The 12,872-nt window shown below is 36.5% G+C and overlaps 2 protein-coding genes across 4 annotated transcripts in view; one reads left to right on the plus strand and one right to left on the minus strand.

Annotated features, from left to right (window-relative positions):
• LOC109404436 (protein PALS1) overlaps positions 1-12,872 on the minus strand; it is a 462,049-nt gene that overhangs the window by 246,363 nt on the left and 202,814 nt on the right. The window lies entirely within an intron of this gene.
• LOC109406884 (mitogen-activated protein kinase kinase kinase 11-like) overlaps positions 1-12,872 on the plus strand; it is a 93,296-nt gene that overhangs the window by 69,804 nt on the left and 10,620 nt on the right. For all 3 annotated transcript variants that reach the window (XM_029863226.2, XM_062858418.1, XM_062858417.1), the window contains one exon: positions 7,510-7,853. In XM_029863226.2, coding sequence (XP_029719086.2) covers positions 7,510-7,853 — 344 coding nt within the window. The remainder of the gene's footprint in view (positions 1-7,509; positions 7,854-12,872) is intronic.

Raw genomic sequence — 12,872 nt, forward strand, 5'->3', positions numbered from 1 at the left:
CGTAGGATGAAAATGGAAGCTACATGCTTAATAAAGGAACCAATACCCTTAACCCTTCACCGTCGGTCGGAAGCCGCACAGATTGTACACAGTTCAAAATTGTTTCATCGAGTTCGCTGTAACAAAATGACCTCCATCGCGTATAACACAATTGGCTTCTTTAACGGTGTTGAGATAATTCGATATTCTGAATCTGCATGTCAAACTGAGTCAAAATCCAAATTTTCATGAATTTTTGCCCAGCTGTCAAAAGGTGATTTCAAAAAATCTTTTTGAAATTGATTTTAGGTACTTTAACAAACTTCTAAAAATCTGGCTATGATTTTAGTGACTCAGAAAAAGGTGCTCTTTCGTATAAAATCAAAAAATCAATGCATTTTTCAAAAATAAAAAACTTGACTATCACGCCGAGGACCTGGGATCGAATCCCACTCCCGACAAACTCGCAAAATGTGAGTTCTTCCTTCCCGAGATGAACTAGCCTAGGGCTAAAAATCTCGTTAATACAGATAAAAAAAAAAATAAAAAACCAATTCTCTATCGGATTATAAAATTACAGGTTGCTTGCAGTATGGAGCTTGCTTAAAACTTTGCGTGCAAGAAATTCTTTCATGTAAAGATGGAATGGAATGGAAATTTAAACGTTCAAATCTTTACGTCACGTGTAGTTTTCAGAATTTGTTTCAGTAAACATGACTACTAACATTAGACAACGAACAACACAAATAACACCCAGTGGCCCAGTATAGAATTTGCCGTTTGACGAAAAATTTTCCTCGACTGGAGTGGGAATCGAACCCACACTCCGAGGCTTACGAGACACCTAAACGACTGACGCCACTAACCGCTCGGCCACAAATCCCATTTCCGGAACAAATCAAGCACTTGGAAGGGTTTATGCAGCCTTGCGCCTTATGGCCTTCACTTCAACGTTGCCTACAAAGCATGCTTCTGTCAGGGCCATTACTGTCTCACGACTTTGCCCCGTTTCAAAACTTTTGAAGCAAACCTCCGAGTGTGCTCAGTGGACATACCGACCAGCCCACCTTGAGCTTCCCTATCCTAACGAACGGCGTCCGCCGCAGCTAGCTGCCGAAGGTCATCTGTGCCATTTCCGAGTTTTTCCGTAGACGAATGATTGTGGTTTCTACGTGCACCTGCATCTGCTGTTGCTGTGCCGGGGATAAGCTCTGCTACGTCCGTAATCTCGTTCAGGTTTTTGACCTTTAGAGTTGCATCTGCGTTGAGAGACCTCACTTTGACACCCTCGCCAAGGATGTCTTTAGTTAGTAGAACATTTAAAGGTGACACCTGAGCTTGAGGACCATGAAGATTGTACGTCGAATAATATGTACATTGGATCCAAAATCCACGAGCTTGACATCGCCTTCAAGACCTCTGAGCACTTAGACTCCGTTTTGATGACGAGGGCGTCACCCTTCTGCGCTGTACAGCTGTCTTCATATTTTGCTTGGCTTGGTATCCCTGCGCTCGGGCTACCCGCGAATGTGAAGGCCACCGTCTGAGTAAACCTCGACATATTCAGCTTCACGAACTCTGCCGCTGCCATGGTTGCCATGAGTTTGTCGTAGTCCTGATTGGCCGCCATCGTTGACTTATTAAGTCTCAGCAAAGCCTATTTGAGGTCCTTGTTGATGTCGACTTCGAGGAATCGAAGTCACCTCCACCTCCACGGCAGAAAGCTCATCCATGTTCTGATTGACGACCCTCATCAATAACGCTCCATCCATGACCTCTCCCGGCGCGTTAGCCGAGGATGAAATTGGGTTCCCTACGGTTGCGCTTCCTACGCAGCTACCTTGTTCTGTCTCTGCTCTCGTTTGAATAGACCTAGCCAACTCGCTTCTCGAAAAGTGACCTCATCATTACCGCAACTAACTGATTTCTGTTTCTGATTATTTTTCAAGCTCATTGAGCGATTCCAAGCAACAGCATCAAAATTAAGGATTTTTTTTAATTCATGATTTTCTATTGAACTGAAACTTTGCACAGTTTTTCAGTTCCATCTAAATTGCCATTTTTCGATATCAAATTTTTATTTAGAGCCACGACTAACTTTTCAAAAGGGTGTATGTGAAAATAGTTCAAAAATATTCAAAAATATGCACAGCAAAAACGGATTGTTCGATTGTTATGAACTTTTCAGCAAAGTTAGATAACTAAATGGTGATTTCTAAGAAAATATACACTGTGAAAAAAAATCTTTTTTATCATTGAAAAATATCATTTTTGTTACAAAAACTCAAATATCTCAAAACCCTATCGTTTAACCAACTTGAATTTTTTAGGGAAAACGGTCCATTGTATTAGCAATCTACCATAAAAATTTGGTGATGGTAAACTAATAATCAAAAAAGTTATAACATTTAAAAAATTTCACAATTTTTACATTTAGTAAAAACAAATTTTTCTGTGTAAATTATTTCGGCCGGGAATCGCGATTTGATGCTGATTTTATTGTTCAGCAAAGTGGTGATTCCTAAGAAAATATAGACTGTGAAAAAAAATCATTTTTAACATTAAAAAATACCATTTTTGCCACAAAAACTCAAATATCTCAAAACCCTATCTTTTTACCAACGTATTTTTTAGAGAAAACGGTCCATTGTATTAGCAATCTACCATAAAAATTTGGTGATGATAAATTAATAAACAAAAAAGTTATGACAATTCAAACATTTCACAATTCTCACATTTAGTAATAATTTTTTTTGTGTAAATTATTTCGGCCGGAAATCGCAGTTTGATGCTGATTTTATTGTTAATGGCCTTGCGTGAGTAGAACAAGTTGTTTTATTAAATATATATATATACATATAATATACTATGTACTGTAATGTTCCGATTTTATCACGCCCTCCGCGCATTACATAGTCGTTTATTCATTAATTTGTTGTTACATTTGAGGACAAGTGTTTTTCCTCTTCTTCAAGATGAATGTTGAAAGCGTGTTTTGCAACGTTAAAAATATTGAAATGGGTATAGATGTTAAAGAATATTTCAAAGTATTTTTGAAAAGGGGCGTAATTAAATTGTTTAAACAGATGTCGCTAATGGTACGGTGGCATGACTCTCTGCACTTAGCACTTCTGGCAATTTCTCAGTTGTTGTCGTTTTCGAACTTCCTGCGCCCTGCATTACCGATGATATACAGATGGCTCGTTTGTCAAATTCTAGACGGCAGGGCGTGCAAATGCGTAAATTTGTATACAATGTGGACATTTGGGCATAACCAGTCTCTTTCAGTTTATCTATGGTGCTTTCGGTGAGATTTCGTAACTCTCTTGAACATTTTTTTTTCATCAAACGGTCTACAAGAGAGCGTTGAGTTGAAGACCTTTGAGAAAGCGACTGTTCATGTTGTTCGTTAGATTATAATAAACAAAATCACTAATTAGTTTTAACTGATTAGTTTGGTGTTGGTGGCTGAAGAAAAAATTTACTATACAATTTTTAATATCCATAGCGGTAGTATTTTTTGCTTTTTCGTGAGCATTGTCATGGTATGTATACAGACAAACAAATGTAACCCTGACGAAATTTTCATTGACCACGCCTTTAACGATCATTTTGAATCTTGGTTGTGGCTTTCATAACCAGAAGAGCGCCCATCGTTTTCTAAGCGTTTGACGTTTCACACTAGCGCCTTCTGATGACGATATTGCACAACGCAGTGTTTCGTGAAACATTTCCACCAGGTGGTGGTAGTGTGAACTGGGCGATGAATTTTCACTAAAATTGTTCTAGGCGTTTCGTCTGTTTGTCTGTGGTATGTACCTCTCATGCATTTGTTGTTATTGAAGTTACTCGCATTCTTCCGATCATAAAGTCTGTTCTCTAAGAGGTATTTTTTTTTTTTGCAGATAAACTAGACGTATACGCGCATATAAAACTTTTATTATACAGCTTTTGTCTTAAAAATAAGTTTAATTCAATTTTTCTTATAATCAACAGCTTTTCAACACTATCAAGGGATTTTTCACCAGTCACGTACAATAAAAAGTATGACACTCTCAATATTTTTGATCACCACACTGGATCGCGTCTGAGTTTCAAATGGATACTAGAGTAATTATGAATAATCAAACTAAAATATCATGAAAATAACTTGTTTAATTCAGGCGGTAGCTTTTACAATAAAATCAGAATCAAAATATAATTCTCGAAATAATTTACACAGAAAAAAATTTGTTTTGTTACTAAATGTAAAAATTGTGAAATGTTTGAAATGTCATAACTTTTTTGTTTATCAGTTTACCATCACCAAAATTTTATGGTAGATAGCTGATACAATGGGCCATTTCCCCTAAAAAATTGACGTTGGTAAAAAGATAGGGTTTTGAGATATTTGAGTTTTTGTGACAAAGATCATATTTTTTTAAAGTAAAAAAAGAAATTTTTCACAGTGTATATTTTCTAAGGAATCATCATGTAGTTATCTAACTTTGCTGTAAAATTCATAACAATCGAACAATCCGTTTTTGCTATACAGCTTTTAGAATATTTTTGAACTATTTTCGCATACACCCTTTTGAAAAGTTAGTCGTGAGTGAATATGAAGGTTTAATATCGAAAAATGGCGATTTATATGAAATTGAAAAACTGTGCAAAGTTTCAGATATTTTTGAAATGGTCGCTCAGGATCGACTGACATGACTCCGTGGAATTCCTCCATTATGGAATTCCATGAGCCGCATGAAAAAAAAAGATCTCCCACAAATGTCTACCACCTTGGAGCCCAGAATGGGTAAGTTACTGTGGGGAGTGTCTAGATGCCCCGCAGGCTCTATTAACGATCGACTTTCTTTTTCGAGTATTGGGGTTACCCTTTTTCGCGGATTCTTACCACTGGAACAGATGATTTGGTAGAATTTTCTTAATCACTTATGTCAATCCTGGTGTCCAAGCAACACACATGTCACAGAAGAGTCATGACAGCGCAGGTTATGATTGCGCATAAGCCACTGTGACCTACATCCATCAAGTAAGTACATATTTGTTAAAAGTAAATCACAGTGACTTAAATATGCGCAACCTAATCCTCTGCTGTCGTGATTCTTCTATGGCATCTGTGTTGCTATGGGTGTCATTATAACCGTCATGAATTACAACAAAAAAACTCAAGCAATCAATAATGTATAATTCTAATTTCTTTAGCATGGTTAAAAGAATGAAGTTCACCAATCAAAAGGCTTATTTAATCATTTTTTATTAATGAGATTTACAGACTCAGACTAGTTCAACTTGGTTTCGACGGATTTATTTTCTTCAGAAGAAATTTTTGCAAGGATGGGTCTTCGGTGTGGATGGTGTGCGTTTTAACCAATACACTGCACTAGTTATGTATTTTGTTTTTCATTAAATTCTTGAATAAAAATTCTAGCAACTAAGGACTGTTCAATTTATAAAACGGACAACTTGCTTGTGCGATATCTTTTTTATTTTTCAATAAAATCATTATCAATTTTTTTGCGTAACTTTCTATAGCTACTCTCAAATGTAGGAAAAATATAACATTAAGCAAAATGTTCTTTATTGTGTAACTGAAGCGGTTTTCATAAAACATCAATAAAAACCCATTTCTCAAAATTCGACATAAATTTCCACATACTTAACAAGCACATTTTCATGAAGTTTTTAATGAATTGGAAGCTTACACTATTCTACTAAAGGTAAAGCTCAATAGTTGATCAGTAATAATGCACCAAGCAGTTTCCAGCTCCATATAGTGAGTAACCTTGTTTTCATAGAAATTATTAAAAAATGTTCATTTAAGTCCTGCGTTGCAATAGCATCACGGATTCGGCTAAAAATTTGTCCAGGGTAGTAGAATATTGCTCTCTGAATGATACAGAAGAAAAATTAACTATTAATTGTATTTTTCATCAAAAATTTAATCCATAAAGATGGTCATAGTAAAAAATTGCATAATTTTTGCTCCATTGATGCAGATTTTCGACTCTAGCGAAAGTTGTTATTATATATTTCCAACAAAGTTGGTCCTATGTTATTGTACACCTTATTTTATAATAATCGGATGCAAAGTTTTTACTTCCAACATCATTGTTATGCAAAATTTGCATTAGGTAGCATTGTTATTTGGAAGAGCCATCAAAGAACGAAACTGTTTTGATTACTGTATCTGTAATGGCGCACAGTAACCAAATCAGCAATGACATTAAGAAGCAGTTTTCTGCATTTAAAACCACATTATTCCCACTTTCGACTGGATGCATAAAAAAATTGATTATTTAATATTTTCATGAACTTTTTGCTTCACAAATGAATTTTATTCAAAAAATCTAATCTAACTTGAGACTTTAATATCTCAACACTTAATTTTCCAATTGAGTTTAAATTTTGCCAGAATGTTTATTACTCATGCTGCTGCAGCATGGCACATATTTTTCTGGTTTTAAAAACGATATACCATGTGTGAACAGTTATTTTATATATATTTTCAATTTTCAGCAATCGAAAAATTCACCTTATTCAACACCTGGCCGATTTTCTATAAAATAAAACTATTTTCATTCGATTCAAAAATGGTCACTATAATGACAGATGATGTACTGGACAACGAACCAAGGGTGGTTAAATTTGAACTACGCGTCTTCTTTTAATAGCCTTGTAAAGTTGTCCGTTTTATAAATTGAACAGTCCTTACTGGATGAAGCTTATGGATTGTTGATTGCTGCATATTCAGCATATATAGCTGGCTATTCTGAATTTAGTTACCAATTTGTAGCCTTTGAGAGATCAACTAGACAAACTGCAAATAATCTTATCAGGTTATCAGGATCTCGGTAATTAATAGTTTCGATCAATTTGTAGTCATCTGGAGTATTTACTCCAAATTCAAAAGCTTGATAGCTATAGATATCCACACCATCCTTGAAACGGCATCTTACAAGCTGAACAAGATTCCGAAATACAATGCGGAATGACTCTAGAAGCATGTTTAACAAGCATCTCCTTCTTTCATATCCGCTAAGTGTTCTATGAACACTTCTACATTTATCAACTGAGAGCTTCCTCTACCATGTCAATTTTTCTGTGTAATATCGTGTGCCAGTTACGAAGATGGGCTATGCCTAAGGATATCAAGGAATTTCCATTAGGAAAAGCTCCTGCAACGACCGGGAATAGAATGTGTCACCCTCAGCACGGTTTAACTGAATAACAGCGCATTTATCTCTGACATTTTTGTTTTTTTTTATAAGTTGGGTTGTCTCGTCAAAATAAGGTTAATTAATATAAAAATGTTTTATTTAAAGATATCGTTAAACAATAATGCAGTGTAGATTCAATGGTTTGTATGTTAATGAGTAAATTTAAAGTCATATTTTACTATCTGACATAAATAATGGGAAAAGCTGTTTCAAACAAACTGATCAATTAGCTCCGCAATACGGTACTATTTCTCCACTATGCCAAATGGAAGCAATCCTCATTAGGAAGATTGATTCGATGATTCCTTTTTGTCAGGACGCCTTTATCTTCGCTCAGTCCCCGCCAAGACGACCGACCGCTGCGCTTCACGGACTCGCCCCAGCATTATATTCCTTCGACGATGTCGACCACGAGCGGTCTGGGATCCAACTATACCCCGTCCGGGCCGAGCTCGTCACTGAGTGGTGGCGTCGGGGGCACACAACCACCGACGCCGTCGCCCAGACGGAAATCAAGCGCAGCATCCTTCATCGACTACGGCGAACTGCCGGAGGAGCAGGAGAGCAGAGCTGGCCTCTATGTGCCTGGTGACTATGTGAACTACCCGTACCAGGGCAGCAGCGGCATGTTTACGACCGGAGCGAATGCGGGCTATTTCGGTAAGTCTTTAGCTTAGATTCACACTGCCTATATGATTGTTGCGAATGCGGGACGAGGGTGAGATTTGATTTTCAGGAAGGAATTAGTATGATGACTGTGATGAATGTTATGGACTTCAACTATCATTGAAAATTTCGATTTATCAGAGCAGAGAACTCTGTCGTGTAATTTCAAATTACCAGGTTTATAGATACTTCTGCCAGTCATTGCACTACCGAAAGAAAACTATTTCTACAAAAATAACGAGCAGACCGTCGTATGCCGTCATTATGTTAAACGTAGATTTCCACACTTCACAGGAAAAATATAGAAACGAAGCCTTTAGCACTATTTTTCGGAGTGTAGAGTAATGCGGGGCAAAAGTTCGCACGGGGCAAAACTTCGCAGTGGGTCTTTTTCAGAGCATGAGTTAAGAACCCAAACAAATTTGTATGGGTTCGACACATAATCAGGTCAGTTACTCGTCAATAAAAATTGGAACGATTTTGTTATGGTTTGGCAGAGCTATGCAAAAAAATGTGTTTCTAGCAGTGAATCAAAATTCAACCATCGCGCAACAATAACGACAATGTCGCAACCTGAATTTGTTGCGACATTCTACCAATGCGACATACGTTTGTCCCAACTTGAACAGAATAGGACAAAGATCGTGCACCACCAGTTTAGAGATTTTTAAGGCTTGCATTGTGATTTTCGAGCGGTAACTTCGAGTCGGTAACCACTGCAACGCTGCTGAAGATGCACCATCAAAAAGTTTCGATTTTGGGTTGGTAATAATTGATTATTCACAAGTTGAAAAGTACGCAACAAATTCAGGCTCCGTTTTGTCTGCAACAAAAATTTTCGAGATCATGTCATTATCTGTTACCAGTTGGGATAAAGAGTAATCACCGCGCCTTGTTTGTTGCTTGTTTTGTGCCTCTTTTGTCTGACAATTCTCTTCACTGGTTTCTAGGTGTTTTGATAGAATTTTTGGACCTTTTGGAATAAGAATTTGTAGTAACAGGAAGCAGAAGAATCTCATAACCTCTTGATGTTGGAGAATCGTTATTCTATAGTAGTTCACGAGGTACACTCGAATAAACAATAAACTACTAGTGCTTCTTGTAGAAAGGGACATTGCCAAAACCTCAACAGTGGGGCAAAAGTTCGCAGATATCTGAATCTAGTACATCAATATAATTACAGATTTTTTGGGGCAATGATGATTTCATGTAGAAACTACTATAGATGTATAATATGTGTAGTATGCACCATGAAATCGTTGCGACAGAGGGTTTGAACTCAGAGTTTGAGCTCTGACCACTTCAATAGTCATTAATTGAAGGACTTCTTTGGCCTGCCATTGCATGAATTTGTATATCGTGCTTTCAAATTCAACAATATTGTGGGGCACTTCCCTTCAATTCAACAATGAAGGGAAGTCGAGTGAAGTTCCCGACCGGAATGGAAATTGAACCCGTCATCTCCGGATTGGCGATCCAAAACCTTATCCACAAGGCTAACAGGAGTTTCTATTGGAAAATAATTTATTTTTATATAAAAATGAGCAACTTTTAAAGTTCTAATGGATATAATCAATCTTATGTGAACGTGATATTTTATTCACGAAAACTGTTTCATGTTCATAGCAAGTAATTTCTGACGATGTATCCATTTTCGAACGTTACTTCACTCGGTGACATCGTTTCCCAACATTTTTCACGCTTACCGTGTACAACCTGGTTGGCACCGGAAAGTGTCTACAAACCCGTCCCAGCAGATACCTAGAAGCAGTATCACATTTATCTTCTACCTTCCAACTCGGTGAAATGGCCGAGAGGTAAGGGATATGCCTCGATGTACGAATCCGTTCCAATATTTTACTTATACATGATTCATCTATCGATCCGGTTCTAGCGATTGCTAGACCAGCTTTCAAGCGGCGACGGCTAATTCCAGCGCAATGAAGGATATACATTTAATTTCTACATCACTTTTACGACGCGAATGATGTGCATGGAAAATGATGTGCCGATGCTTGATGATCTACACAGTTCAAAATTCGCTGTAACAAATTGACCTCCATCGCTTTCAACACAATTCTCTATCGAATTGTTAAATTACAAGTTGTCTGCTCCCGAAAAACTCACAAAATGTGAGTTCTTCCTTCGGAAGGGAAGTAAAGCGTGGGTCCCGAGATGAACTAGCCTAGGGCTAAAAATCTCGGTAATACAGATAAAAAAAAAGTTGTCTGCAGTATAGATCTTGCTTACAATTTTTCGTGCAAGAGATTCTCTAATGTATGTAAAATCAAATCAAATAAAATGGAAATTTAAGCGTTCTAATATTTACATAAATTGTAGTTTTCAGAATTTCTTTCTGTGTAGCGTCAATGGAACCATTCATCTGGTTCTATCATTTTTTAAATGATCAATGGGCCTGTGAACAGCTGAAGAGGAAACCAACCATCATCGTTTATAAAAACTCATAAGAAATTATCTCGCTGTAATCACCACCAACACAACAAAAATATTCTTGTGATATCACATCATTTTCGCTGCACATCAGTCGCGTCGTAAAAATGATGTGCAAATTACATCCTTTCCACGCAGCAGCAAATTAGCCACCGCAGCTTCACGCAGAAAAATATATATTAAAGTCTAAAAAACGGCTTTGAAACAAAAATAAAATACCATTGATCCACGGCCTAAGTGCGATTTTTATTGAATCAATGACAGCGAATATTAGCTTCAAAGCATTTATTTTGTTGTTTATAAGTCTAGCTCTAAGCAGCCTGAATGTAAATTCAAAGTGGAAAATATTTGATTCAAATATTCAATTTCATTGAAACAAATATATTACTACTTTATTTCAAAAATATTTATTTTTGTATCAAAAAACACAAATTTTTGAATCAAATACAAAATTTATTTATTTTAAAAATAATATTTATTTGATGGTAATATATTTCAAAAAGGTCTTAAAAATATGTTTTGAATGGATTATTTTCTTTGATTGATTGCGATCTAATAAATACTGAGAGCATAAGATCGGAATGCTCTCATTAGTTGTGAGATCGTATTCAATCAAAGCAGATAATCCAATGAAAATGAATAACACTTTTAGAAAACAATATTTGCTATATTTGCATAACTAGGCAATCTCAACTATAGTTTTTAGAATTTCTCAGTTTTATATTTTTCGATGATGGACCTTATTCTTTTCTGATGTTTGCAGCACGTAAGCTCTTGTGCAGTTACCCAACATGTGTTTCTTGTTAGTGTTTTTATGTTACATTAGTGTTTCTTGTTACATTAGCAACAGCCGGCAGAGGTGGAGGCAGCGTAGTTGCAGATGCAGATTCAGCGGAACATTCAATAGATAGCAGAGGAAGATTCTGTCAAACAAAAAGGGTTTCCTTAGAAAATATAATTTTATGAACAACAGTTGATGCTTATCAGGCAATTTCTTTATTACGACATGATGCACTTCGTCATATCCGCTAGAAACGGCTGCGTAATGAGTTCCTGGACTTCCTTGCACTCGATTATCCTGTGTTGCTGTTATTTAGAAGAAATGATATCAATTTTAGAAATAAATAATAACTTTCACTTTATTGTACTTACCAATGAAGGCACTCTCCGTGTCATCCGGCAAACCACACGTTTTCAATAAAACAAATGTGTCTTATGTTTTAACTACGATCTTTTGTTCGAAAATTTCGTCCAGCAAGCTATTTTTTTCGCTTTTGTTAAAAGTGAGCACCCATGAAAACAAAAAGAACGGAATCAATCGGTGCCGTAATCGCTTGTTTTCGAATAGGATGCATATGGGAGCGTGAGAATGAACACATACCTTAAGTAAAATATTGGCATGCATTCGTACACTGATCCGTTGATTGTGAAGCATATCCATTACCTCTCGGCTATTTCACCGAGTTATAGAAGGTAGATGATAAATATGTCACTGCTCTTTTAGGTATCTGCTGGAATGGGTTTGTTCACACTTTCCGGTGCCAACAAAACTGCAGATAACTTTTGATAGGAAAAAAGACATCTCTTATTTTTTTGATATATTATGTATAAATGCCTCACCTTTCAATTTATGCAAAAATTTTGAAAATCGGTGGTTGCTCTCATGTTTTGGTATAAAAATCCAAGATGGCGGCCAAAATTAATATGGCCGACCCAACTTTTTATTATTGTAAATAGTAGATCTATCTTTCCTCTTTTCAACAACAATTCGTTTTGAGGTGGTTTTTGGATAAACTTCCGAGTTATAACGGTTTAAATGTGCCACCATTTGACCAAAATCGAGGGGTCTGCAAAAATTGTTGTGGCTCTAACTAACAAGGGGTCCATCAATTTGAGTAACCAAATGCATTTTTCTTACTTTTTCAGCAAGGGCTTTCAGAAAATCGGCACCTTAAACATTTTTTAAGACAAGGTGTGAATAGTGGGCCGGTCTCAGCGAGAATTACCCATATACGCTTAGCAATTACGAATTCACTTCAAAATTATCGAAAAGGTAAATTATTTCCCTAAAACCCCTCAAATGCGCAGGTATGCAAGACGACATACACTTCACAGTCACATACAATATTCACCGCAAAATCGTTGAAATAATAATTGTAAGAAATTTAAATGCCTTATTGCAATGAAAAATGTTCAATTATAAGAAGCATTAGACAGCCAATCTCTTAACATTCATCTCGAACATTAAAAATAGGTGATGTCCAAAATACATTACAAGCTTTCTACTGTAAATATATTTTGGTCATCTGACGAACTACATGGGAATGCTGTGCGATTGCATACTTGGAGGCGTATTCTGTGGGTCTGGCGATATTTCCTCGATTTTAGCAAAAACTGTAATAGTTATTAACCCTAAAAGGGATACCTTCATGGCCTCAGATTCGTCATCTCGCTGTGTTCCATCAAAGACGAGCTCTGAAAGGCGCCTGGGGTCCAATGGACCCCAGGTATCCCTTTTAGGGTTAAAATAGATGCCTGTTAAGCGGAAAAATTTGATTATTT

Source organism: Aedes albopictus, chromosome 3, assembly GCF_035046485.1.
Source record: "Aedes albopictus strain Foshan chromosome 3, AalbF5, whole genome shotgun sequence".
NCBI classification, from domain to species: Eukaryota; Metazoa; Arthropoda; class Insecta; order Diptera; family Culicidae; genus Aedes; species Aedes albopictus.